The 27,950-nt window shown below is 47.9% G+C and overlaps 1 protein-coding gene across 1 annotated transcript in view; it reads left to right on the top strand.

The window, feature by feature from the left end:
- LOC128408973 (complement C4-like) overlaps positions 1 to 27,950 on the top strand; it is a 63,209-nt gene that overhangs the window by 30,073 nt on the left and 5,186 nt on the right. Inside the window, exons 18-38 of the mRNA XM_053379069.1 lie at positions 533 to 644; positions 1,685 to 1,755; positions 3,203 to 3,342; positions 4,504 to 4,713; positions 6,468 to 6,519; positions 7,976 to 8,065; positions 8,700 to 8,903; positions 9,467 to 9,542; positions 11,734 to 11,890; positions 12,199 to 12,339; positions 13,081 to 13,252; positions 13,396 to 13,610; positions 14,373 to 14,531; positions 15,154 to 15,213; positions 16,409 to 16,502; positions 18,108 to 18,291; positions 18,541 to 18,631; positions 20,548 to 20,622; positions 22,574 to 22,679; positions 23,995 to 24,084; positions 26,260 to 26,352. Of these exons, the coding sequence (XP_053235044.1) occupies positions 533 to 644; positions 1,685 to 1,755; positions 3,203 to 3,342; positions 4,504 to 4,713; positions 6,468 to 6,519; positions 7,976 to 8,065; positions 8,700 to 8,903; positions 9,467 to 9,542; positions 11,734 to 11,890; positions 12,199 to 12,339; positions 13,081 to 13,252; positions 13,396 to 13,610; positions 14,373 to 14,531; positions 15,154 to 15,213; positions 16,409 to 16,502; positions 18,108 to 18,291; positions 18,541 to 18,631; positions 20,548 to 20,622; positions 22,574 to 22,679; positions 23,995 to 24,084; positions 26,260 to 26,352 (2,592 nt within the window). The remainder of the gene's footprint in view (positions 1 to 532; positions 645 to 1,684; positions 1,756 to 3,202; positions 3,343 to 4,503; positions 4,714 to 6,467; positions 6,520 to 7,975; positions 8,066 to 8,699; positions 8,904 to 9,466; positions 9,543 to 11,733; positions 11,891 to 12,198; positions 12,340 to 13,080; positions 13,253 to 13,395; positions 13,611 to 14,372; positions 14,532 to 15,153; positions 15,214 to 16,408; positions 16,503 to 18,107; positions 18,292 to 18,540; positions 18,632 to 20,547; positions 20,623 to 22,573; positions 22,680 to 23,994; positions 24,085 to 26,259; positions 26,353 to 27,950) is intronic.

Below are 27,950 nucleotides of genomic sequence, written 5' to 3'. Positions count from 1 at the left end.
CCCCCAGACAAGGCACTGAACCGGGGGGGAGGGGTGGGCGTGCGCAAAATTGAGAAAATTGATAACTGAGAAGACCCATTTGGGGGTTGCAAAATTGTGGCCTCGCTCAGGGTGCCATATTACAGGGTACCTCGGGTTACATACACTTCAGGTTACATACGCTTCAGGTTACAGACTCCGCTAACCCAGAAATATTACCTCGGGTTAAGAATTTTGCTTCAGGATGAGAACAGAAATTGTGCTCCGATGGCGCAGCGGCAGCGGGAGGCCCCATTAGCTAAAGTAGTGCTTCAGGTTAAGTACAGTTTCAGGTTAAGAACAGACCTCCAGAACGAATTAAGTTCTTAACCTGAGGTACCACTGTATTAAAGTTTCTCGTAGGGGCAGATGGGGCTCATCCACCTGAGAAAGTAGCCCATCTAGGAGAAGGAAGACTCTGATCCAAAACCTCTGCTGCCTTGTGAGCAGAGAAGGGATACAAACTCTGTCCCTCAGCCCAGCTCTCAACATGGAACCTCCTCTTTCCGTGCAGCACAAACCCAGGATCTGGAAGACGACTTATTCGATGAGGAGTTCATTCAGTTGCGGAGCGTCTTCCCCGAGAGCTGGCTCTGGAAATCGTACGACGTGGAGCGGACCTTCACGTAAGTAGGTCAGAGAGCTGGGCCTCAAGGCATCCTGGGAACAGAAGGTAGGTAGACAGAAGACCAGGATCTGCTGATAGATCTCTGGGTGATTTGCAGTAGATTAGCAATGAATTCTGACTCCCACGGTAGCTGTTGTGACGTGACCCCCGAAACTACTGGTTTGCTGACCTTGCAGAACTACAGTTCCTTTTTTAATTATTTTATTTATGCTTTTCAGGGTTATACATTTCACTAATTTTACAAGCGTTTTATCATTTCAAAACTTGACTTCCTTCCTCCTCTTTCTGCAGTTCCTTACATTTATTTTTAATATCTTCTGCACATCCAAATTAACTTAATTTGTTCATTTATTCATCTTCTTTAAATATATACTTACGAAACTGCAGGTTGTTACAATAACCCCGCCAATGTTCTTATCTGTTTACAATTTATCTGTAAATACTCAATGAACCATTTCCATTCTTTTATAAAGTTTGTTGTCTTGATTTCTTATTCTTCTGGTAAGTTTTGCTATTTCTGCATACTCCATTAGATTATCTATCCATTCTTCTTTTGCTGGGACCTCTGCTTCTTTCCATTTTGGGGCGAGCAACATTCTTGCCACTGTAGTTGCATACATGAATAAGTTGCTATTCAGTTTAGGTAGCTCTGTCCCTATAATTCCCAAAAGAATTTGAGGAAATTATAGCTCTTTTGCAGAGCTACAGTTCCTGACATCCTTTTACATGCTGTACTTCCCAGGAATCTCCACGAGTAGAATAAGGGTGTTTTCAAGACATTGTGTGGATGTGGCAGGTCTAAGATGACTGGGCTTGGTCATCTGAGGCTTGGTTCTTGAAATATACTCGGAGTCGAGAGTGGATTTCATGCTCTTTATTCAGCTCATAGTGGTGAGGAGGAATGGAAGTTCCCCCAGAATGTCTGCTTTAAATACAATATTTACACAATGGGCCCCACGTGATTGGCTTACTCTTCCGCCATGTTGGTCCCTTCCTGCCTCTCTCAGTATATTTAGGCCCCATTTCTGTCTCCCACAGGACAAACGTGATTCTTCCTGATTCCATCACCACCTGGGAGATCCAGGCTGTTAGCATGTCTAATACGAATGGTGAGCTGGGCATTTTTGTATTTCTAGGACCAAAACACTGTACTCTCTAGCTGCTGGTACCTTAAATACTTATTTATCCCTTTCAGGGTTTAATTCATCCATTTTCATTCAACTGACTACACAAACCCATCATAATACCCAACCCATTCTGCCATGCCACATAAGCCTCTATTATTATTTACTGCTTTCTACATATGGCATGCCTTCTCAAAATAGTTCGCAATCTGGTATCAGCATGCAATGAAATAGGCTTTTTAAAAAGCATTATAACTGAACAAAACAGCATTGCAAACAGTACTAAACACCCCAAAGCCAGCATTATGCCAGCAAAATATAGAAAAACTGTCCAAATCGATCCAAAATAGTAATCATGCAGCTCAAATCTCTTTAATTAACTGAAGGTTTCAGCAAAGAAATGAATCTTTAAGGCCTTTTTAAAAGCCACAATTCTCAGGGCCTGCCAGATGTCCAATGAAATTGCCTTCAGCAACGGTGCAGCCACCACCAAAAAGGACCCGCGTTTGTGTGCTCACCAGTCTCACCTCCTTGATCAACAGGCACCTCAGTCAAGCTTCAGAGGGGCATTTTTAGGTGTACATGGCATCGCACATGGCACAAATTGAACACATTCATACGGGGTGGCAGCCAATGGCAGGCAAGTAGGGCTTCTGCCCTTGAATTCTGTGGGTAGAGTGAGTTATCCAGGAGAAGGCTTGGCACCTTCATTATACAGCTTTTGGCGAATGTGGAAGGCACACCTCTTTACCTTGAGGTGTATATTTTTAGAACCTACCTAAATAATAATAAAAATAATTTATTATTTATACCCCGCCTATCTGGGCAGCTCGCAACAGAATATTAATAATAATAAAAAGAGATAAAACATCAGACATTAAAAACTTCCCTAAACAGGGCTGCCTTCAGATGTCTTCTAAAAGTCAGATAGTTGTTTATTTCCTTGACATCTGATGGGAGGTCATTCCACAAGGTGGGTGCCACTACCAAGAAGGCCCTCTGCCTGGTTCCATGTAACCTTACTTCTTGCAGTGAGGAAACCTCCAGAAGGCCCTCGGCGCTGGACCTCAGTGTCCAGGCTGAATGATGAGGGTGAAGACGCTCCTTCAGGTATACTGGTCCGAGGCCATTTAGGGCTCTAAAGGTCAGCACCAACATTGTGCTCGGAAAATATAGACCTTAGGGTCCCAGTGCGAGGAATTAATAATAAGGACAATGATAAAATAATATCTGTGCCAGGGACCTGCCAGCAAAATGGCAGCTTTCAGCTCAGTTCTGGAAGTCTGTGTTGCCGTTCTGATCTTTTCTTAATCCCGTGTCTCCTGCAAAAAAATACAACCAGGAAATGTCATTCCCTCCGGTTATCCGACTGCCCATATTTCCCTCCCTCCCTCCTCCTTCACTGGGGGCTCATTCGTTCTCGTTCTTTCAGGCATCTGCGTCTCAGAACCTGTTCGGGTCAGAGTCTTCCAGAACTTCCACATCTCTCTCCGGCTGCCCTACTCAGTGAAGCAGTTTGAACAGATCGAGCTTCAGCCGGTTCTCTACAACTACCAGCCTGAGTCCATCAGCGTAAGCAAAGCTCCCACAATCTCCTCTCCCTTCCGCTGATCCTGTGCCTGCACAGGTCACCTGCTTTGAGTGTAGAACGCCCCTCGTTCACTGCCTAGCACCTCTGCTAGGGACCGTGACCATACCCTGTCTGGAAACCCAGGAGAACTGATGCCGGACAGTGCACACAACACTGAGGTGACCTGGCAGCTTCCTATGTGAGTCCCTGGGAACTGCTGTCAGCCCAAAAAAGCCAAGGCAAGCAGCATGAGGCAGTAAGAGAAAGAGTGGAACCGGTTCCACAGAAGATTTCTGGGCAGGTATTGCAATGAAAAAGGGACGCGGGTGGCGCTGTGGGTTAAACCGCAGAGCCTAGGACTTGCTGATCAGAAGGTCAGCGGTTCGAATCCCCGCGACGGGGTGAGCTCCCATTGCTCGGTCCCTGCTCCTGCCAACCTAGCAGTTCAAAAGCACGTCAAAGGGCAAGTAGATAAATAGGTACCACTCCGGCGGGAAGGTAAACGGCGTTTCCGTGCGCTGCTCTGGTTCGCCAGAAGCGTCTTAGTCATGCTGGCCACATGACCCGGAAGCTGTACGCCGGCTCCCTCGGCCAATAAAGCGAGATGAGCGCCGCAACCCCAGAGTCGTCCACGACTGGACCTAATGGACAGGGATCCCTTTACCTTTACATATTGCAATGTAATAGCTCAGGAGGGCAAATAAGAAGGGCTTGTGGCTGCTAAGCATTGGGGCAAAAGGATCACTGCCCCACCAACCTCCGCTTGTTCCCCCCTGCCTGCCTTCTTACTTTCAGCCAATCAGGAGGCTGCACTGCCTGTCATTGGCTGTGGTTCATTTTATTTATTTATGTCATCCCGCCGTTGCCTGTGGCCAAAATAGGCATGGCAGGTTTTCGAAATGGTACCGAAACTTGCAAAACCTGTTTACCAGAAAGGAAAGCAGGCCGTGCACACGCACCTTTCAGAATCTATATTTGAAAAAATAAAATAAATTCCACCTGTGTATCCACGGTCTATTCAATTAATTTTTACTTGGAGAAAACCCGCCGAAAAGCAAGGCGTGTCAGTTTCGGCAGGTCAGCCCTGAGTAAAAAAAACTCAGTTGAATGCTGCTTGATCGGATTCTTCTGCCTCCTGATTCTTTCTTTTGTCCCCTTTCTAGGTGTCAGTATACCTGGAGCCCCATGACAGCCTCTGCTCTCCTGCCACTGTAGGCCCAGCACGGAAGCAGCGGGTGGAGGTGCCTGGGAACTCTGCGGTCCCCATCCCCTTCGTGTTGGTTCCCATGGGAGCGGCCGACATCCCCATCACGGTCGTCGCCCTTGGTGGCTTCGGGGGAGGGGACAAAGTCTCCAAGAAACTGAGGGTCGAGGTAAGAGGCCTTTCATCGCAGGGAATGTTTTTCCGCTCCTAAGACCACCACCACTCTGGGCCCACCTCCTCCTCCTCCTCCTCCTCCTCCTCCTCCTCCTCCTCCTCCTTCTTCTTCTCCTCCTCCTCCTCCTCCTTCTCCTCCTCCTCCTCCTTTGGTGATCACTCGTAGCCGAGTAAGATCGTCTTCCATAAACACTGTTTTAACAGTGAGTCTGTAAGTGACTGTGGAGGCCAATTCTGGATCCACACTTCCTTCCACAGTGGGGACATTGGTTTCCGGGCAGGAGTTGATCACGGTGCGGATTTGCCCAGTGTGCCTTCCTCCTAGCACGTTTCTCCCTTACGTCCAGAGTTCGAGTGTCTTCAAAGCCCTTGACGCCTTTGGTAAAGGCTGTTCTCCAACTGGAGCGCTCGCAGGCCAGTGTTTCCCAGTTGTTGTTGTTGTTTATACTACATTTTTTTAGATTTGTCTTGAGACAGCCTTTAAACCTCTTTTGTTGACCACCAGCATTACGCTTTTCATTTTTAAGTTTGGAATAGAATAGCTGCTTTGGAAGTAGATAACCAGGCATCTGCACAACAAGGCCAGTCCAACAAAGTTGATGTTAAAGAATCATTACACTTTCAATTTTTAATTTCAGAATAGAGTAGTTGCCATATTATTATTTATACCTCCACCCATCTGGGTTTCCCCAGCCACTCTGGGCAGCTTCCAACAAAATATTCAAAATACAATAAAACATCAGACATTAAAAACTTCCCTAAACAGGGCTGCCTTCAGATGTTTTCTAAAAGTCACATAGTTGTTTATTTCCTTGAGATCTGATGGGAGGGCGTTCCACAGGGCGGGCCAGAACCAACACCTGACGGTGTGGTTGGGGGAGGTAAGAAGAGATTCTGTCCTCAGGCTTTCCAAGAAACTTCATGGCTAGGCAAGGATTCAAAGCTGGATTTTCCACGCTGGAGGCCAGCCAGCTGCCCCACTCTGGCTCTTATGGTGACATGCACCCAAGTCTTCTTCATTTTTTGATAATTTTATTAGTTTTTGATTACAGTCGAATAATAGCCTCATTATAACAATACCCATTTATAATACAATTCCAATAGTTCAAATACCTAATTATATAATTTAGATAAGGTGGTCCCCCACGTGTTAGAATTGATGGCTTGGTTATTTGCTTTATTTCTGCGTTCCAAAATCTTATTTAATTTCCATTACATTCCAGGCAAAATAATAACCCCTTATTCAGCAACTGCAATATTAATAACTTCTATTCATGTTGACATGTTAAATGATTTATAAAACTACAAGTGAGGAACTCAAACTATATCCTTGTTCTTCCTTGTGTGGCAATTATTCTTTCTGTGGTATTTCTTCCTGTCCTCATAAGATGTTATGTCTTCCTTTCCCCCTGTTGTTGCTGTTATCCATCATGTCTTGGGCAAAGCTGATATTCCATGGTTGTGTCAGAAATTTCTCCATTGCTCTGTTGTTTAGCAGCTTTAACAGCAGCTGCAAAAACCCTTCTGTCCCAGTGAATAACCTGCTTTCACCATTTCCCCTCTCAGCCTGGGAAGAGGAGTGGTCTGTCGAATTGCTGATGACTCAGTAATGAACCTTATCAGTTGCTTGGCAAGTTCACAGACTCCTTTCATTCTTCCGTCCAACTGAAGATAAATGAGCAATTATACTTCCAATTAAATTAAGTTCCAGGTCCTCTTAGCATTATTCCAATTCTTCTTCATTTGCAGAAAGAGGGTGCCGTCCAGGTGGAGGAATATTCCGTTTCCCTGGATAGTAAAGGTAGGAGACTTGAACACAGATCTGAAACACAGTTCCCGAGGTTGGGTGATGCAGAAACAGCTCTTGGCATTTAAATACGGAACACGCATGCATACACCACACCCAAAGCATTACATGGGTTATTTCCCCCTGTCACCCATAGCTTGATAGCAGGTGAGCATCCTTTAAAAAAATGGAGAAAGTAAAAAGAAACCCCCAACCTCAAAAGAGAAGTCAGATAAGGAGGGGGCACCTGAGACCCTCCAGATGTGCCCCCCCCCGCCAGCATGGCTAGTATTCAAGAGTCCCTTCCAGCATTGATGATATTTCTTGCACTTGTGGTTTGGAAGATGGGAGCTTGTGAGCAGAGAGCCTGCACTCTTGCCTGCCTCTATTTGGAGAGTAGCATACGCAGTAATAATAATAAATATTTATTTATACCCCGCCCTTCCCGGTTCAAAAACTGGGTTCAGGGTGGCTAACAACAAATTTAAATCACTTAATTATAAAAGCAGCATAAAATATAGTATAAAAACATGATTAACAATAAAATTCAAAATTCAAAAATCAGTTTAGGGGAAATAAGTATTAGATAATCCCCAGGGCTAGCTGGCTGAATTGGTCCTACTTGGGCCAGCGAGGAGGCCAGGGGGGAATTAGCTGTGGGGTCTCAGAGCGGATGATCTTCATAAAAGGGGAGGGGGAGGGAAGAGAAGGGAAATAAAAGATCAGGCTGAATTCAAATTAAAGGGCAGGTGGAATAGCTCTGTCTTACAGGCCCGACGGAAGGAGGTTAAATCCTGAAGGGCACTAGTCTCATGGGACAGAGCATTCCACCAGGTCGGAGCCATCACTGAAAAGGCCCTGGTGGAGGATAGTCTGACTTCCTTAGGGCCTGGGACCTCTAAACTATGGTTATTCATGGACCTTAAGGTCCTCTGCAGGGCATACCAGGAGAGGCGGTCCCGTAGATACGAGGCCCCTAAACCACAAAGGGCTTAGGTGTATAGTATATAGTGGCCATCTCCCAAATTATTATGATTTATTATATCTAGGATCATCCAAATGCTTGGCCATTGGAAAGGAAAGGATTAGAGAGCAACAGAGACGTCTTGTGAGCTAGAACATGAGGAGTGTCACTGTTCCATTATAGGGCTACCCAAAATGCATCTGGGTTTGCCATTGTCAGAACAGGGTGCTGCATTATGATGGGCCCATGGCCTGATCCTGCTACAGAGCTCTTCTCACATTCTTTATGCACAGGAACTTAGCTGCTCTAAGGAAATTTCAAAAAGGCTTTTTGGGGAGGCTGCCTGATGTTCCCAGGAAGTATACAGACCATGGTAGTCTGCGCTGGCAAAGGGGGGAGGCTGTGAATCCCAGATCCCTAAATTCTTCGGAAGGGCTGCAGAAGCTGTTGGCTTGGAGTGGTGAGGAGCTAAATGTTTTCCCTTCTTTTTTCTCCCGTTCGAGACAGATGGGCGCACCAGAACGGTGGAGATTTCAGGCGAGATTCCCTCCAACGCCATTCCCGGCAGCGACTTCAAGATGAGCGTCCGTTTGACAGGTGCAAGGAACAAGCCAGAGAGGGAATCATAGAACTGCAGAGTTGGAAGCCCTTTCAATGCAGGAATCTTGATGCCAAACCTTCCTTTAGGTTCACTTGTTCTCCAGCTGGCAGTTAAAAGATTTCCAGATTGTAGCGGCACACTGGCATGGCAGATTAAACCGGTTTGGATCAAGCGAGCAGGGGACGCTGTGGGTCTCCAACAGAGAATTATCAGCACCTTAAACAAACTAAATAATAATAATAATAATAATAATAATAATAATAATAATAATGCCTATGTATCTGTTTGTTATGGGAGACCCCTGTTCCCCTCCCAGAGCTACAATTCCTAGCATGGCTTAACAATCAATTCCTCTTCACAGGGAAATTTGGGAGGGGAATAGTCTCCTAACAGCAACTTTAGCAAACTGCACCTCCCACAATCCTTTGCTGGAAGCCATGACAGTTCAAGGTGGTGCCACAGTGCTTTAAATGGACTGTGTTGCTGCAGCCCAGGCCTTGTGCAAACATTGTTTTAAAAGCATAACAGTTGGCCGGGGTTGTGGTAGGGGGAAGATGGGAAATAGTTTTGTTGTTTTCCCTCGCTGGCCCGTGCCGTGTTCTGAACCATTGTTTTGCCTTGGGCCACCAGGCTCCGTGCCTGCTGACGTCCTTCAGAGTTCCCTGACCCCGGACGGCCTCTCGTCTCTGCTGAGGGTTCCCCAGGGATGTGGGGAGCAAACCATGGTCCTGCTGGCCCCCGGAGTCTATGCCATGCAGTACCTGGACAAGACAGAGCAGTGGCTGCACCTGAAACCAGAGAGCAAGGAAAAAGCACTGGAAAACCTCCGTTCAGGTGATGGGCAATGATGCATGCTGGGAAAACTGTATTAACTTACAAATTACTGCACACGCCCCGGTAATTTACACACCTGCAATTTTCACCAGGAAAAGCATACTATAGAATTATATATAAACAGACTGGCTACGTTCATTCTTAGCTAACAGCTCAGTAGCCCAAAGAGGCAGCAGCACTGATTGGCTGGTGCCTGTGACGCCACAACTCCACCTCCCCATCCTGCCTTGCAGTCCCTCTCCATGTGCCAATTGGAGCAGGCCAATTTGGGAGGTGGGGGCAGGGAAGTAGGAGGACCATTTGGCCTTGGCCTCAAGCTCAGAGAGACTTCCCTAGAGCATGGATCAGCTGAGGATCTCCCACTTAATCAGCATCCATTCGTTCATTTTAAGGATCTGCCTTCACTCACGCATGGCCCCTGAAGGATCCTGGCCTGTTTCTTCCTTTACCCCTATGCCGCCAAAAATAAAACTAAAACGAGGAAATCCTTATGGATGTTTTGCAGAGAGGAAGCAAAGCAGCCATGATAGGTGTCTTTTGGGTGTTTGCCTTTTGCACTGCAGGCTATGAGCGGATCCTCACTTTCCGGAAGACAGACGGGTCCTACGGAGCTTGGATCACCCACCCCAGCAGTGTCTGGTGAGACTCAGCGCTGCGAAGGAGGCGGGAGGAGAGGTTCTGGGTGCGAGTATTGGGATGGTGCCAAACTAGACCTGCTTAATCAATCTTTATCCCAATCCCCTTGCACTGCGTGGTTAGGCCATATCTGGTCTTCATTTGGCCTTGGCTCTGTCTGTTTATGGCAGTGGGCATTTGTCCTGCATTCTGCTTGCTTTGCAAGGTGTTTTACGTGTCTTCCCATTATTCACCCCCTCATCCCTTTATTTTCAAGGCCTTTCCCTGTCACTTTTCAAATCACAAAAAAGTCCAGTTCTTTTTTTTTTAGGCCTGCCCTGTTGCTCAGATATTATTATTATTATTATTATTATTATTAATAATAATAATAATAATAATAATAATAATAATAATAATAATATATTTATACCCCGCCCATCTGGCTGGGTTTCCCCAGCCACTCTGGGCGGCTTCCAACAAAATATTAAAATACAATATTCCGTTAAACATTAAAAGCTTCCCTAAACAGGGCTGCCTTCGGATGTCTTCTAAATGTCAGATAGTTGTTTATCTCCTTGACATCTGATGGGAGGGCGTTCCACAGGGCGGGTGCCACTACCGAGAAGGCCCTCTGCCTGGTTCCCTGTAGCTTTGCTTCTCGCAATGAGGGAACCGCCAGAAGGCCCTCGGCGCTGGACCTCAGCGTCCGGGCAGAACGATGGGGGTGGAGACGCTCCTTCAGGAATACTAGACCGAGGCCGTTTAGGGCTTTAAAGGTCAGCACCAACACTTTGAATTGTGTTCGGAAACGTACTGGGAGCCAATGTAGATCTTTCAAGACCGGTGTTATGTGGTCGCTCCCAGTCAGATAGTTGTTTATCTCTTTGACATCTGATGGGAGGGTGTTCCACAGGGCAGAAGGCCCTTGGCACTGGACCTCACCGTCCGGGTAGAACGATGGGGGTGGAGATGCTCCTTCAGTTATACTGGAAAGGAAGTGGTGTGGCAGCCCCCAAGCACTTGCAGGCGCAAACCGTATTGTCATACATGTGGGTAAAATGATTCATTGTTAACGTTAGGATTTTGATTAATTGGGATATGGATGAAAGTGCAGAACTATGCCAGGCAGGGAATTCAGGGAAATCCTGGGCTGGCTTATGCAACCCAATCTGGCTGCCTGTGGGGAGAAGAACAGTTACAAAAAGGTATTGAAGGGCCTTTGAGGTGAGGAATCCTTTAGCATCCTGTGATGTTACCAAGGTGATGGAGTGTGTGTTTGAGGGAACAGGAAAAAGGAGGCTTGAAGCAAGGGTTTCTGGGAGGAAGCAGGGCCGAGATCCATTTTGGCGAGAAGATGCAGGGTTGCCTGCAATGCTTTTTGGGCCATGCCATAAGTTCTGGACTCCTTCCATGCAGACTGAAGGTTTAAGTGGGCGAATTAGTCCTATTTCTTAAAGCACTACAGTCTCCGCAGTGTATTCTATTCTCCAGACCCTGTGTGTGTGCCTGGGACGCCATGGGCTCTTGCCACCACTCGGCAGAGAGAGGGGCAGGCACCCGACTTTTGTAACAGCATTAGTTGCTTGTGACTGCTCTAAAAAGGTAAAGGGACCCCTGACCATTAGGTCCAGTCGTGGCCGAATCTGGGGTTGCGGCGCTCATCTCGCTTTATTGGCCGAGGGAGCCAGTGTACAGCTTCCGGGTAATGGCCAACATGACTAAGCCGCTTCTGGCGAACCAGAGCAGCGCACGGAAACGCCGTTTACCTTCCTGCCAGAGCGGTACCTATTTATCTACTTGCACTTTGACGTGCTTTCGAACTGCTAGGTTGGCAGGAGCAGGGACCGAGCAACAGGAGCTCACCCCGTCGCGGGGATTCGAACCACCGACCTTCTGATTAGCAAGTCCTAGGCTCTGTGGTTTAACCCACAGCGCCACCCGCGTCCCCGTGACTTCTCTAGCAGCATCAAAAGGAATGTTGTGGCCTCTGAGTTTTATGGTATGTGCTTGAAAACCTCCGACATAATTCTGACCGCTTGGAGACACCCCAAGTCAGCAGAGCAGTCCCTGCAGCCATGTTCAGTGCCTCCTTTCTAAATACGAGCTCCCATTAAGGGCCCTGGATGCACATGCGAGTGTTCAGATGTGCATGTGCACATCATTTCCACACCTGTGTCTGATTATTCGCCTGTCCTCCGACTCTCATTCCCTCCAGGTTGACGGCTTTCGTGACCAAAGTTTTGACTCTGAGCCGCGAGTACCAAGAGGTGGATGAGGCCAAGATCCGTGAGACGGTGCAGTGGCTGCTGAATAAGCAAAAAGAGGATGGTTCCTTCGAAGACCCACATCCTGTCTGTCATCGGGAGATGCAGGTGAGCTCCTGAGCAACCATTAAAAATATCAAACCTAATGAAAGCTCACTGGCGTTTTCATGCAAATTTCTCCTAATTAACACATTGGTTTATGTACACATTTTTGCAAGCACTTTCCCCATAATATCATGCATTTCACCAATATCTTCATTTTTACGCACACTATTATTGTAAACTTTGTAAACTGCATCACAAAAATCAGGTGAGCGCAAATTTCAAAGGATGGCTGAGTTTTGGTTTCTATTGCGACTTGGAAAGGGTGAATCGATTCTCCGTCAGCCATGCGTTCCCTTGTCTTTCCTCCCCAGGGTGGCGTTGGCGGCCTTCATGGAGGCATCTCGCTCACGGCATACCTCACCATTGCGCTTCAGGAGGCCTTGGCTGTGTACAAAGAGGAGGAGTCGGATCCAGAGCAGGAAACAGCGAAGCAGGAACAGCTGAGTCGACTGGTAAGAAGCAAGGGAAGGCTGCAGCGGCGGGGCAAGCAGGAAATAGGTGCAGTGAGGTTACAGGGAACCAGGCAGAGGGCCTTCTTGGTGGTAGCTCCCACCCTGTGGTATGCCCTCCCATCAGATGTCAAAGAGATAAACAACTGTGACTATTATTATTATTATTATTATTATTATTATTATTATTACAGTGGTACCTCGGGTTACATACGCTTCAGGTTACATACGCTTCAGGTTACAGACTCCGCTAACCCAGAAATAGTGCTTCAGGTTAAGAACTTTGCTTCAGGATGAGAACAGAAATCGTGCTCTGGCGGCGCGGCAGCAGCAGGAGGCCCCATTAGCTAAAGTGGTGCTTCAGGTTAAGAACAGTTTCAGGTTAAGTACGGACCTCTGGAACAAATTAAGTACTTAACCCGAGGTACCACTGTATTATATTAAGAAACCACTGGAGAGCCAGCTAATATGCTGGACATGGAAATCCAGCCAGCCCAGAATCTCCATTTTCAACTTTTTAAAAAAACCACACACAATCAAGTTTCTATCCCTCATGGCACCTGTCACCTGGCTGATCCTGCCTCTTCCTGCCCAGGCAGCAAGACTCCCCACCTCCTTCCTTCCCTCCTCCCTTGACATCACTGTAATGTTGCATGTCCCACCTTGCTGTGTTCTTATGGGAAATTGTAAGCTACAAACACTCAAATACGTATCAATCAATATTTGCTTTTCCTTCTCTTCCAGAGACACGGCCTGGCTCGGGCGACTGCCTTCCTTTCCCGCAAGCTAGAGGATCAGTCCCTGGGCCCGTACCCTGTCGCCATCACCAGCTACGCCCTGTCAATCGCTTCCGACGACAAGTCAGCCATCGCGAGTGCCGGCGTCCGCCTGAAGAGTCTCGCTACGGAGGACAAAAGTAATCGCCCTCAATCCCAATATAACTCTGGCCTTTCAGATTCCGAGCTAACGCACGAGATCCTGGCCACGCGTGTGTGTCCCCTTCCCCAATACATCGCATCTGCATGGCCCCTACATTCTGACCTCTCATGCTTCTTCCAGACAACACCATGATGTTCTGGGAAGTGGAGGAGAAAAACCGGCTGCAGAATGAGAAGAAACCTGGCTGGGTGCCTCCTGCTTCAGCCATCACGGTGGAGGCCACCGCATACGGGCTCCTCTACCTGTTGCAGAAAAATGACATTGCGTCAGCAGGCAAGGTGGCTCGGTGGCTGACAGAGCAGAGGAACTATGGGGGCGGCTTCAGATCGACCCAGGTATGGTCTCCCACAGGGCATGTTTACAAAACGGAGAGATTTTCATGATTTACCAAAGTGTGTGCAATGTCTCTTATCTCCTATTTTCCCCCCCATGTAACATTTTTGCAAATCAGTTTCATTTGTTGAGACATTAGGAAGAAAAGGGGGAAAGAGGTGGAGAGGGGGGAAGATAGGTGGGATCGGGTGGCGATGTTTCTATTTTACTTACTATATGTAGGGTTTTGTGTCAGCGTTGCTTGTGCAGGTTCTCTGCTGTTCACTTGTGTTCCTTTGGTGGTGAGAGAGGTTGGGGTTGGCCTAGGGTGTGGTTGTTCATTTGTGGTTGGCTGTGGTGGTCGTTGTTTTCATGTGTGAGTGGGGTGGGTGGGTGTTTTGGATCAGGTTAGCCATATTGATTTGTATGCTGTTGGTGGATTTTTGTCGTTATCTTGTTGGGCTGTGTATGTGATAAAGGGGAGCCATACCAGGGTGAAGGCTTCTTCTTCTATTTGTCCCCGTGTCAGTTTCAGTTTATTGGTTAATTTTTCTAGTAGGGCTGTTTCCCATACTATTTGGTACCATTGGTCCATGCTTACCAAATGGAGGGACTATTGATGACTGCCAGCTCAGGTGGCTTTCAAGGGCGCTTTGACGAATGCACGGAGGGTAGTCTTTGTGGCTGCTGGTCCTCATTTCTCAAGTTCTCGGGGACTAGCCCAGTGCAGGCTGTGTTTTCCCACTCAAAATCTCATAAACTGGCCCACTTCTCTCTCCTTTCAGGACACAGTGGTGGCGCTAGAAGCTCTGTCCCGCTATTGGATCAGCTCCTTCGAGGAGGAGGACAATGAGCTGAAAGTGACCCTCAAGATCCCTGGGAAAAGCTTGCCGAGGACCTTTACCTTTGGGCGGTCGAATGATCCGATCCAGGAAGAACTTCAGGTGAGGGTTTGGGGTAGGGATGTTAGTTTCTGTTTGCCACTGGGCAGCTGCTTGGAGTCACAGGACTCTGTTTACATTCCAGAGACCTTCCAGGCTGTTGGAAGTCTCACGGGAGACGGATGTGACGTTACTGGTTTCCTGTTCCTTTGTTTCAGTTGCTCTCTGCTTTCATAGAGAGAGAATGTATTTTTCTTTGCTGTCTGCGTAGCTTAGAAATAAAACTCTTTGCAATGAAGCCATAAATCTCATCACTTCCGCATGCTGCTGGAATCTCTGCTGAATCGGGGGAACGTGCCTTGGAGCCTCATCAAAGGCTCAGGTCGTTAATTATTTGTTGGGAGGTGATTCCGAAGGCTTGGCCAGAGGAAGATAAGCTTTATCAGCTTGGCTGAGCAGAGATCCCGACAATGGATTCCTGCCAAGCTAGGATTTCGGACACTCGCCTGATTCGATTTGGGCAGATCAGCCTGACCTGGGGTGGATCATGGGATCCCTTCAGAATCCATAGTCCCACAGGCCCCTTCATGAGGCGGACCTTGGGGGCTGCTGTCGCCGTGTGGGTATTACAGTATTATTTGGCCTGGCCGTTCACTTTCCCTCCTCATTTTTCTCCCACCTTTAGTTTTCCATGGGAAGTAACATCCATCTGAAAGTGGAAGGGAAGGGGAAAGGGACTCTAACCGTGAGTAGCTTCATAATTTGTCTGCTTTGCTTTTAATTAAGATCAACTGATTCTCTCTCATTTGTATAAGCTTTATATTCAGGAAGGGCTGCACTGTGCTCTATGTGGGGCTACCTTTGAAGGTGACCCGGAAACTGCAACTAATCTAGAATGTGGCAGCTAGACTGGTGACTGGGAGTGGCCGCCGGGACCAAATAACCCCAGTCTTGAAAGACCCACATTGGCCCCCAGTACGTTTCCAAGCACAATTCAAAGTGTTGGTGCTGACCTTTAAAGCCCTAAACAGCCTCGGCCCAGTATACCTGAAGGAGCATCTCCACCCCCATTGTTCAGCCCAGACACTGAGGTCCAGCTCTGAGGGCCTTCTGGCGGTTTCCTCACTGCGAGAAGCGAGGTTACAGGGAAGCAGGCAGAGGGCCTTCTTGGTAGTGGCACCCGCCCTGTGGAACGCCCTCCCTTCAGATGTCAAGGAAATAAACAACTATCTATGACTTCTAGAAGACATCTGAAGGCAGCCCCGTTTAGGGAAGTTTTTAATGTTTGATTCTATTTTTAATATTCTGTTGGGAGCTGCCCAGAGTGGCTGGGAAAACCCAACCAGATAGGCAGGGTATAAATAATAAATTATTATTATTATTATTATTATTATTATTACTACTACTACTACAGCCTGTGGAGTTTGGAACTGACAGGGTTAAAACTCCGTGGTGTCCTGTATCTGGGAGGAGTTTAACGCAGAGAAGTGCGTCACAGTCTGTGTCACTGTTCAGACTTGCTTTCGCTTCTGCCTGAGACGCAGCTCAGCTCGGAGGCTGCGTGTGTGCTTTGGAGCACAGAGAATGTCGGAGGTTTCTGATGGATTTACTGCTTTGTAAATAAACGCTTCTAGAGATAAGAACCGAACTGTCTTTGGACTTGATTTATCCCTCATCTCACACGGACGCAGGACCGCTGCTACTCTGCTCTCCTGCCAGGTCAGCTCCCCAGCAGAGCCACGCAGGGAAGCCTGACTGGACGCAGGATTTATTTACCCAAACAGCCCCCTCCCCTGCCGTACTTTCTACCTGAAGCCTGCCAGCTTCCTCCTCCTTAGCCTCCTGGGCTCTGAACAAACCTTTACTCCAGTGTCGCTGCTGCGAGTGCACAGCTTGAGAGCTAGGAGGAGCACTCCTCTTCTGTCTCTGCTCCCTTCCAGGTCCTGAAGCAATACCACGTCTTGGCTGTGCAAAACACTTCGTGCCAGACTCTTGGGCTGCAGGTGGACGTGAGTGGTTCTTTTCAGCGTGCACGTAAGTCTGGGCTTCAGATTCCAGTTCTATAATTCTGCGATCGGGGAGACTGCCGCTCTCCACATTAATTACCGTGGGCTCCACTATTGCCCTCTGAGGCCCTTCTCTGTGAGCCCGATCCACAAGAGGTTTGGAGGGCTGCAGTGCAAGAGCAGGCCTTATCAGTGGTGGCTCCTCAATTGGGGGACGCTCTCCCCAGGGAGGCTCGCCTGGGACCTTTGTTACTTGTCTTTAGGCTCCAGGCAGAAATTTCTTTCCTCTGGGCCTTTGACGTTTGTCAGAGGCTCAGGAGCAGAAGAGCAGGGGAGAGAGCAAATAGAGAGCGGAGGAGAGGAATCCGAGGGGAGCGTAGGGGAGTATGACAGTGACCCGAGAGATTCCATGAGCTTCTCCAGCGAATCAGAAGATTCCCAGAAGGGGGCGCCTATGGTAAGGGCGAGGGGGGTCCCAGGGGGGACGCACCAGAAGCAAGGGGCCAGCGGGGACTCCCAAGGGAGCAGCGGAGGATCAGGACCAGCTTCCCCACCAGAGCGTAGTGGGGGGGAAGAGTCACATGAGTCAGGACCAGCCTCTCCTCCAGCGGGGAGAGAAGATGAGTCAGGGGTAACCACGCCCCCATCGGGAAGTGGGGAAACGGAGGGAAGGCCAGGTCCAGCTAGCCTCCCCGAAGGAGGGAGCAGTGACACAAGTGTAACGGTCAGAAGGAAAGTGGGAGGCTGCGCGCGCGCGCCAAGTTCAAATGTGGAGGAGCGCGGGACAGCAGAAGACCCGGATTGGGAGCCAGGTCCAAAAGCCCGAAGGAGGGAGGGGGAAGAGTCAGGGGACTCAGTGTCAGAGGAGTCTAGGAAGGGTGAGACCCCGACTAGCAGGCGGACCCAGAGAAGGAAGGAACAGAGGAAGAGGTGGAGTAAGGCTAGAATCTTAAACTGGTGTCAGGGGGGAGGAGATTCAGATGGAGCTTCGGCGGTCTAAGGTACAGACGTAGCGTTGCACGCTGCGCGTGTGGAAGTGAAACTGAACTTCAATAAAGACTTTTATACTAAAGAAAGGAGCAGCGTTGGTCTTGTGTGAGCTGGGACCTTGGGCAGCGCTGACAACGTTGAATTATCCACAGCCTTCTTGAGTGGGTGAAGAAGTGCTTTATATACCGTATTTTTTGCTCTATAAGACTCACTTTTTCCCTCCTAAAAAGTAAGGGGAAATGTGTGTGCGTCTTATGGAGCGAATGCAGGCTGCGCAGCTATCCCAGAAGCCGGAACAGCAAGAGGGATTGCTGCTTTCACTGCGCAGCGATCCCTCTTGCTGTTCTGGCTTCTGAGATTCAGAATATTCCCCCCCCCTCCAAAAACTAGGTGCGTCTTGTGGTCTGGTGCGTCTTATAGGGTGAAAAATACGGTATACATCTGTCATGAATCTTCTAGCATTCATCACCACGAGTTCAAGTGTTATGTGAGAAAGAGGGGAAAACTTTTCCCCAGCCACTGCATAATTTTATAAACTTCTATTATGTCAACTCGCCTCTAAACTCAAATGTCCCAAATGCCACAACTGTTGCCAGTAGGGAATTTGCTCCATCCCCTTAACCATCTCAACCTTTTTCAACAGCCGACATATTAGACTACTACTATGAATATGAAGATTACGGCCCAGAGGATTCTGAGCCAGAAGCAGACCCCACCGACCAGCCGTTGTCACCGATCGAAGTGTTTGATGCCCGCCGACGCCGCAGGAGGGAAGCCAAAGACCCTGGGCAGGCACAGAAGGAGGTCACCTACAATGTCTGCTTCTGGTAAGGTTTGATGAGTGGGCTTTTCTTGAACGGGCATAATATTCTGGTTCTAACCAGAACTGGGCCATTTTGAGGAGGAAAGAACTCCCTTCCTCTCTTTGGGCACTGCCTTTTAGGGGATGGCAAGTACTTGCCTGAGTCCGGTAGTGGCATGCTAGCCCAACACTCTATAGCCCAACACTCTAACTACCTGAAAAACAGAATATCCTTTCCCTAACCTTTCTGTTTTTGCTTCTTTCCTCCCTACAGGAGACAACCGGGGGCTCATGTCTCTGGCATGGTTATTGTGGACATCACCCTGCTGAGCGGCTTCCATCCGGATGAGAACTACCTTGAGGAGGTGAGCAGAGGCTGTGTGGGCATTTTGGCATATGACAAGGCTCAGGGTCCAGGCCTGTCAAGACCCCACCAAGCCCCATCGAGTTCCCTTCCCTGTGGGGCCTTTAGATATGCTTCAGCACAGTTGGAGCCTGGTCCATTAACACACCAGCCCTCCAACAAACGGCTGGGCCCGGCCTAGTATTATGGGCCACCAGTCAGTCTGCTGTAATAATAATAATAATTCCCAGCCCATCTGACTGAGTTGCCTCATCTGCTAGAGCCTCATCAGGACAAAGGACTGTGGTGATGCTGTTCAGCTATGAGAACCTTATCCTGCTTAGTTGCCTCAATGGCTATTATTATTATTATTATTATTATTATTATTATTATTATTATTATTATTATTGCCACAATGGCCATATTCTCTGCTGTTGGAGGCATCACCAGATGTTAAAGAGAAAAACAACTACCAGACTTTTAGAAGACATCTGAAGGCAGCCCTGTTTAGGGAACCTTTTAATGTTTAATAGATTATTGTATGTTAATATTCTGTTGGAAGCTGCCCGGAGTGGCTGGGGAAACCTAGCCAGATGGGTGGGGTATAAATATATTATTATTATTATTATTATTATTATTATTATTATTAGCCTCATAGAGCTCATGCAGACTGTTCTGCCACCCTCCCCCTGGGGAAACTCGATCTTTAGCACTGAAGCAGAGCAAACATTGGCGCCTGCTCCAATTCAGCACTAAAAAGAGCCTTCAATTCCAGTGGGCAGGAATCGCAGGTGGGACAGGGCTTCTCTCCTCAGGCCCTCCTTTCAGGGTTTCCATAGGGGTGTCCGGTTGGCTGCTGCAAGAACAGAACACTGCACCAGACCCAGCTCTCCCTACGGCCTCGGTGCTCCTGCTTGTTGGTTCACCACTGTTGCAAGAATTTATGTATGGGGTGGTGGTTGGTGCCCCTCCAGCAGATACCATGCACATGCAGCCCACTACCAAAATCAGCAGAATCACTTTTGTGATTTGTCCCCACAAAACACTTCATCACACTTTCTTCCTATCTATTCAAAGGGCCTTTGCTGCACGATACCAAATTCACTGATAAATGTATCTATGTACTGGGTCACTGGGAAAACTTCATAAATTCATATAGGCATGTGAGCTCAGCTACTCAGCAGCCCCTCTGCCTGAGTGATAATTCTTGGCATCCTGATACCTGAGTGCCAGACAGGTAGCCATTCCAGAAATAAAAAACCCAGTTGAAGACAAAAGGGTGTGATTAACTTAGCTGGGAAACAGGGAAATGTCTCTTTTGTTACACTTGATGGGTGTTTGGTGGAGGGCAAGGGGAACCTTGGGGCAGGGTCCAGGATGCTCAGATTACTGCCACCAGACCTCCCCTTTCATGATGTAACCGTGATGTATGAGTGATGTAGTTTGTGGGGGGTGTAACATGGGGATTAGCAGCTAATAAAAGTTTGGGTTCTCTTTTGTTCGGGGCTTCCATCTTGTTCCACCTTGTGGCAGGTGGGAGTTCTGTAATAAAGACCGTCTTCAATCAAGACCAAGCCTACTGGCTGCTGTTTTGCTCTGGTATTCCTGGCTGGTGTCCTTGTTTTTTGTCCAAGGAGCCCTCAGATTTCTCCGTTAACAGCTCCTTGTTTCTTTCCAGTGTGGTGTAGTGGTTAAGAGCGGTAGACTCGTAATCTGGGGAACCGGGTTCGCGTCTCCGCTCCTCCACATGCAGCTGCTGGGTGACCTTGGGCCAGTCACACTTCTCTGAAGTCTCTCAGCCCCACTCACCTCACAGAGTGTTCGTTGTGGGGGAGGAAGGGAAAGGAGAATGTTAGCCGCTTTGAGACTCCTTAAAGGGAGTGAAAGGCGGGATATCAAATCCAAACTCTTCTCTTCTTCTCTTCCTTGGTCTCTCAGCTGCGAACTCTCCCCGATCAATACATCAGCCACTGGGAGATCCAAGGATGGCGGCTGCTGCTCTACTTTGACTCGGTGAGAGAGACGCGTGCAGGATTACACCATGAGAACGGAGGCAGGGGGGGCAGGGAGGGAGGGCAGCTGCACAGAGGAGTTCAGATAAACTCTCCCCACCCCCATTGTAATGAGCACCCACCCAACCTGCCTTTCGATTTACTCCCCTTTGGGCTATATGGCAGAAGCAGAAAAGCTTTTTTATCTGAGCGAGGGCCACATTTGCTTCTCTGCAACCTTCTGGGGGCCGCATGCCGGAGGTGGGCGGGGCCAAGGGGTGAAAGTCGATTCTGCCCTTGTACACTAGGCTAGTTTCTACGCACTCAGTAACACCTGCCTCTCTATCCTCCACCCAAAGAAGCAAGAGTTCGAGGGCAGCTTCCAGCCAAGCAGCTGGAGTCCCCTCCCTTTTGAAGTGACTGGCCCAGTGAGCTTAATGGCCGAGTGGGGATTCAAACTCAGATCTCCCCGCTTACAGTCTGGTGCTCTAACTGCTATGCAAAACCAACTCTGAAATGATATGCAGGAGGCCCCTCAAATCCCTACTTATCAGGGCTTTGCCTTTGGAGGACTGCTTCCACTTGGCATATACTGTGGGAATGTTAAGGAATAGTAGGAAAGGATATATTGGATAAGTGTTATCCTTCCTTCCTTCCCTCACGCTAGTAAGTGATGTAGCAGAGCAGACCCCCCTCAATATAGCTGGAAGCTAGTTTGCAGATTTGTTTGAATCTCTTAGTTAAGGTTATTTCCTGGTGTCCCCTTTTATCCCTCCTAAAAGAATAAAGACACAAGAGTCTTTCTGAGTAAAGTAACAAAACAAAAAATTACTCACATTTCAGTTCACGATATGATCCCTGAAAGGCAGGCTTTACTTAGCAGTTACACAAAGAAATTGTGAGTTCATCTCATATGGAGACTGAACTAATGTGTTGCTGGTTGAGAGCCAGCAGGCAGCAAAATTACTGCAGGGGAGCAGCATAGCAGCAAAAGACAGAGCAAGGCAAGAAGAGACAAAAACAGGACTCAAGAGACTGAGGGAAATGGCTGCATGACTCGGCTCTTATGGAGTCAGCCAGAGCCATGCAGGTCACATGCAGGGGGAGAAAGCTCCAGACCACCGGATGTCCTTCTGCTTGTGCCCATTCTAGGGAAATAAGGAACGTTGCATTTGACTGCACCAATGGATTACATCCCACATAGACTGCACTTGGCAATCATGCTAGTGCCCTTCTCATGTTTTGGGCTCAGTGCAGGCTGCCCTGCCAGCCTCAATCTGCCTCCAGCCTACCACGTTACTTACATCCCATCCAGCGGGTGGTGCTGGCTGTCAGCCTCCTCCTTCCTTGGTCTCAGCATTGCCATTATAGAACTCAGCAGAGAGGAGATAACGCATTGCCTGTGCCTGCCATTGGCTCTGGCGCCACCTACTGGCAGCCTCCCTGCCTCCTGCCCTATCACTTTTTATTCCGTATTTTATGCTGTTTTTTGTTGTATCACAATTAAGTGCTTTAAATTTGTTGTTAGCCACCCTGAGCCCGGTTTTCTGAACCGGGAAGGGCGGGGTATAAATAAAAAAATATTATTATTATTTATTATTACCAGTATCAGTGACCCCTGTGCTACCTTGGGGCTGATAGTTATCCAAACCATTTGGAGGGCAACAGGTTGGGGGAAGCTGGGGGAGATTGCCCAGCGGCCTGATCCGATATAAGGAAGCTTCTTATATTTCCTTTACATTATTGTTCTGTTCCCCTTCCGGGCTTTGTGTTGGATTTTTGCCTCTGATCTTTTTCGGTCGTTTTTTGCAGCGGTTTAGTTGGTCGGCTGCTTTGTTTACTTATTTCAGAGGTGGTTGTGCTGCTCAGCTCCCACTGGCCACTGTGAGAATAGGGTGCCAGGCAAGACGGGCCACTAGATCGATACAGAGGACAGGGCTTTCTCTTATGTTTTTAAATATATCCATCTGTAGGTGCCAGCATCTGGACGCGAATGCGTATCATTTACAGCAAAGCAGCTGGTGCCTGTGGGGAAAATCCAGCCAGCCAGTGCCACCATCTACGATTTTTATGAACCAGGTAAGTGATTGACAGGTCAGGGGGCCTGAGTGGGGGCAGGGGAGCCAGACTGCATCTTTCTGGTGGAGCAAAGGTTTAGTAGCTGCGGCCTTAGGGAGCAGGAGAGAGTTCCCTTCGCCGGCTGTAGCAGGCAATTAAGGGATAATTTTTGCTTATTAAATCGTAACCTGACATAACAACATCCTCTTCAGTTTGAGATTGTAATTTAATTACCACATGCAAAACTACCCAGTTTAATTTTATCCAGGGTTAACAGGAGTTGCTTGCAACTTAAAACCTAGGCAGAGAGAGATGTGCTATGTCTAAATCAGGCCAGAGTGTTTTCCATGCATTAAATGTTCTGGAAAAGTTTGATATTTTCTATCCAGGGGATTAATTAAGGTTGGCTCTGGGCGGGAGTCAAATGAGTTTTTGCATTCATAGAACAAGATTCTTCCTTCCCTTTGTGTGCTTCCACAACCCCTAAATCTGCTTTGGAGCAATAGGAGAATTTCCAGTGCAGGTTATGAGGTACACAGTGAGAAGATAGGGAAGGAAAGCCCTATGCAGGGGAGATTATTGGGTTGTTTTTGTTTTTATTATGTATTTTATGTTTTTGTGATTTTATGTTGTAACCACCCTGAGATCTGCAGGTATAGGGCAGTATACAATTGAAATATACTCAGAGTCACAAAGTGATTTCATGCTCTTTATTCAGCTCATAGTGGTGAGGAGGGATGAATGAATGTCCCCTCACAGTATCTGCTTTATATACATTATTTACACAATGGGCTGCACATGATTGGCTAATTCCGGAATTCTACTGTAAGCCAATCAGGTTGTGGATTCACTTCTATCTGGAGCATGATTGGGTAGTTCCTGCCAACCAATCATACTGCTGCATTGTTCTAGGACCAATCAGACTGCTGCCTTTTGGATCCTATTGTTCTAGGACCAATCAGACTGCTGCCGTTTGGATCCTATTCAACTCAGTACATAACAACAATTTAATTAATTAATTAATTAATTAAAATAATAATAATAACCTCATTCACTTTCTGAAAAAAGACGAATATGCTGAGGTTTTGGTGATATGCAAATGTCAGCGGTTGCATACAAGAATACCTCTCTTAGATTTTTTGGGATCTCTTTATCTAAAATACTTAATAGAAATGCCTCCGTTTCTTTCGTAAAAGTTATCCCCATCATCTTTTTTAATTCATCGTATATTTCCCCCCCCCAAAAAAATCTTAATCTTTTCACACATCCACCACATGTGGATCATGTCACTGTTATGTCACATACAATTTCTAAGAGTTCTCCTTTCGCCTTTCAGACCAGCGCTGCAGCATCTTCTATGGCGCCCCCAACAAACCTCAGTACGTGTCAGCCTTGTGCTCCGAAGACGTCTGCCAATGCGCCGAAGGTGAGGTTGCCTGGGCGGCCTTCCGCTGGGGGTGGTGGGAAATCTGGAGCAAGGCCATCGGAGGCCCATCCCTCCCGCAGCACAAACACACCACCTCCTTCGTTTCGCCTGGATGGTGGGTTGAGGTTCCCTAAGGCAATGTGACCAGAATGCTCTTGCTTGCTGGATCCCAACAGCAGGATCTGAGGGACCCTGCACACGCCTCTTCTTAGGCTGTGCTTCAAACCCCACCTACCTGGGAGTTGGGATGGAGAGATGGTGCCAGTGTCTGTTTTCTCTCTTTTCCCATTTTTCAAGTCTCAAATTCAGCTTCTCTGCATTTCTGCAGCCATTTGTGATTAAACCACAGAGCCTAGGGCTTGCCGATCTGAAGGTCGGAGGGAGGAGGGAGAAAGGTTGTTTTCTGCTGCTCCAGAGAAGCGGACACGGAGCAATGGTTCCAAACTACAAGAAAGAAGATTCCACCTAAACATTAGGAAGAACTTCCTGACAGTAAGAGCTGTTCGACAGTGGAATTTGCTGCCAAGGAGTGTGGTGGAGTCTCCTTCTTTGGAGGTCTTTAAGCAGAGGCTTGACAACCATATGTCAGGAGTGCTCTGATGGTGTTTCCTGCTTGGCAGGGGGTTGGACTCGATGGCCCTTGTGGTCTCTTCCAACTCTGTGATTCTATGATTCTATGGTTTGAATCGCTGCGACGGGGTGAGCTCCCGTTGCTCGGTCCCTGCTCCTGCCAACCTAGCAGTTCGAAAGCACGTCAAAGTGAAAGTAGATAAATAGGTACCGCTCTGGCGGGAAGGTAAACGGCGTTTCCATGCACTGCTCTGGTTCGCCAGAAACAGCTTAGTCATGCTAGCCACATGACCCGGAAGCTGTACGCCGGCTCCCTCGGCCAATAAAGCGAGATGAGCTCCGCAACCCCAGAGTCGGCCACGACTGGACCTAATAGTCAGGGGTCCCTTTACCTTTACACACACACACACACACACACACACACACATGAAATCCTCAGGAAACTTCTTCACCATACCAGGAATCAGGATTGTATAAAAACACACATACAAAAATCACATTATTTTAGAGGGACTTGCTTTGCAAAAATGGATACGTTAGGAGAAAGCTGCATTAAAACGCTGAATTATTTTCATGAGGGCTTTTATTATCTTTTTTTATATAAAAGAAACCTGCCAACTGATGTGGAAATGTGGAGAGTTTGAGATGAGAAAAGTCAGAGAGGAACTGGAAAGGACAGATTTGCCCATTGCTGGTCCCCGTTCTGTGCTCACTTTCCCTACACCTCTCCCATTACAAACCTGGACTGCCTAGTCTCCACCTCCCTGTCCACTTCTGTTGAAGCATCTCAGCACCCAGCCTTACACTAATGCACCATCCATCCCCTGCCAGGGTGAAGCTTGGAGAGTCCTCCCCTCCCTTCGGTAACTCCATAGATAAGAATCAATGAACAGTTGATAGATTTATAGCCAGTGTGGTGTAGTGGTTAAGAGCGGTGGACTCGTAATCTGGGGAACCGGGTTCGCGTCTCCGCTCCTCCACCTGCAGCTGCTGGGTGACCTTGGGCCAGTCACACTTCTCTGAAGTCTCTCAGCCCCACTCACCTCACAGAGTGTTTGTTGTGGGGGAGGAAGGGAAAGGAGAATGTGAGCCGCTTTGAGACTCCTTCGGGTAGTGATAAAGCGGGATATCAAATCCAAACTCTTCTTTTATTAAAGCTTCATGTTGCAGTCACAAAATACACAGCTCTCTGCAAGGAGGGCAGTTGCCTGCTCTAAATCTCCCTACCTCTGCAGCAAGGAGTGTGCCAACATGAAGTTCCTCCCCCTCTCTGCCTCCTTTGCTCTCTGATACATTCGGACCTCCGAGTCCGTGGGGAGGGGGGTTCCCCCACACTCCCAACTGATGTGTCCCCCAATGCCCCCTCCCTTCTGGATCTCTTGCCATTATCTCGTAGCTGGGTATCTCCTCCCTAATCTGTTCAGCTTCTGTGTCTGTGTCTGCCTGTCTCCCTGCTTCTGAAAACACTGGAAGGGGGGGGCAAATACTCCCCCTCCTCTTCTGAGAGAAGGTGGTCTGCCTGCGACTGCATTCCCCCATCTTCAGATCCAAACCATTCCCTGACACCTAGTTAACCTGACCTTATCTCCTCCCTCACTTGCACAGGTGCCTGTCCGCGTTTGAAGCGTACCCTCGACGAGGCCATTACGGAGCAAGCACGCATGGAGTTTGCATGCTATAGTCCCCGTGTGCATTACGGTAAGGAGTTAAGGGAGGGATCAGAGACCCTCCAGCCTCTCCAGCTTGGCTCTTTTGGCTCTTGCCCCACTGATGTCTCACCACCTCTAACCCCTAATAATAATAATAATAATTTATTATTTATACCCCGCCCATCTGGCTGGGTTTTCCCAGCCACTCTGGGCAGCTCACAACAGAATATTAATATACAATAGTCCATCAAACAATAAAGCTTCCATAAACAGGGCTGCTTTCAGATGTCTTCTCAAAGTCTGGTAGTTGTTTTTCTCTTTGACATCTGATGGGAGGGCGTTCCACAAGGCGGGTGCCACTACCGAGAAGGCCCTCTGCCTGGTTCCCTGTAACTTCACTTCTCACAATGAGGGAACTGCCAGAAGGCCCTCTGTGCTGGATCTCAGTGTCTGGGCTGAACGATGGGGGTGGAGACGCTCCTCCAGGTATACTGGGCCGAGGCCATTTAGGGCTTCAAAGGTCAACACCAACACTTTGAATTGTGCTCGGAAACGTACTGGGAGCCAATGTAGGTCTTTCAGGACCGGTGTCATGTGGTCTCGGCAGCCGCCCCCAGTCACCAGTCTAGCTGCCACATTCTGGATTAGTTGTAGTTTCCGGGTCTCCTTCAAAGCCTCTGTGATGCATAATTTCAGACTTTGCATCTTTTCTTCTCGTGGCTCACATGCAGCTCTGTAGCCGACTTGCAGACCCAGCTGAGGTCTGACGTTTATGCCTTTGTTGAAAATATTTGTATTCTGCCCTCTGCCTGAGAGATTTCAGGGCGGTGGCGAACAACATGAAAGTTGGAGAGTTTTTTGTTTGTCTGCTGTGCATCTATACACCTCTTAAGGTATCGTAACCAAATTTTGCACGGTAGTCCTTGAGATCAAGCAGCAAATTTCTTTCTGGGCTTGGATGCAACATTCTTGAATCAACATGACAGACTGAACCTTAAAAAAATTGCAGTGGTTTTAAACTGCATATTTCAAAATTGCACTGATTCTAAAAACTGGTTTCCAAGCTGCACTGATTTTTAACCACTGGTTTCAGAACTGCACTGATTTTTTTAGGCTTCCCAAGCAACACCTGGGTTCATGGCTGCTAAAGCCACAGCATTAACAAGCAAATGAGTTGACAGCTAAAAACTTTCAGGCCTGACACAAAATGCATGGGAAAATATAAAATGACTTAACCAGGGATGGAGGGAGGTTTTTTTGGCACTAGGCAGACCTCTTTGAAAATGGCATTCCATATTGGAGTGGACGCCACTGAAAATCCCTTTCCCTTTCCCTTCTTCATACATAGCACATATTTCCAACAAGGAAATACTTGGAAAAGTTCAAGTTCCTAGTCCAGTGCACTTAACAGCCTCCAGAGGCTTGTGGGGTTTTGTCTCCTTTTGTCAGTGGGCGCTTCCTGACAACCTGTGTATTGAGAAATCACCCCGATTTGCTTGCACAACGCTTACACAGCAGTTAGACTGAGCCTGGTCTTTCTTGAACATTCATTCTGATATTTTTATGGGGAGGTTCTATGACAATGAGCATTTGTCCTTCATTCATCTCTGGTTGCTTGCAGGATATTTACAAGTCTTCTTGTAAATT

The sequence above is a fragment of the Podarcis raffonei genome, chromosome 2 (assembly GCF_027172205.1).
Source record: "Podarcis raffonei isolate rPodRaf1 chromosome 2, rPodRaf1.pri, whole genome shotgun sequence".
NCBI lineage: Eukaryota > Metazoa > Chordata > Lepidosauria > Squamata > Lacertidae > Podarcis > Podarcis raffonei.
This window is presented reverse-complemented; position numbering and strand designations above follow the sequence as displayed.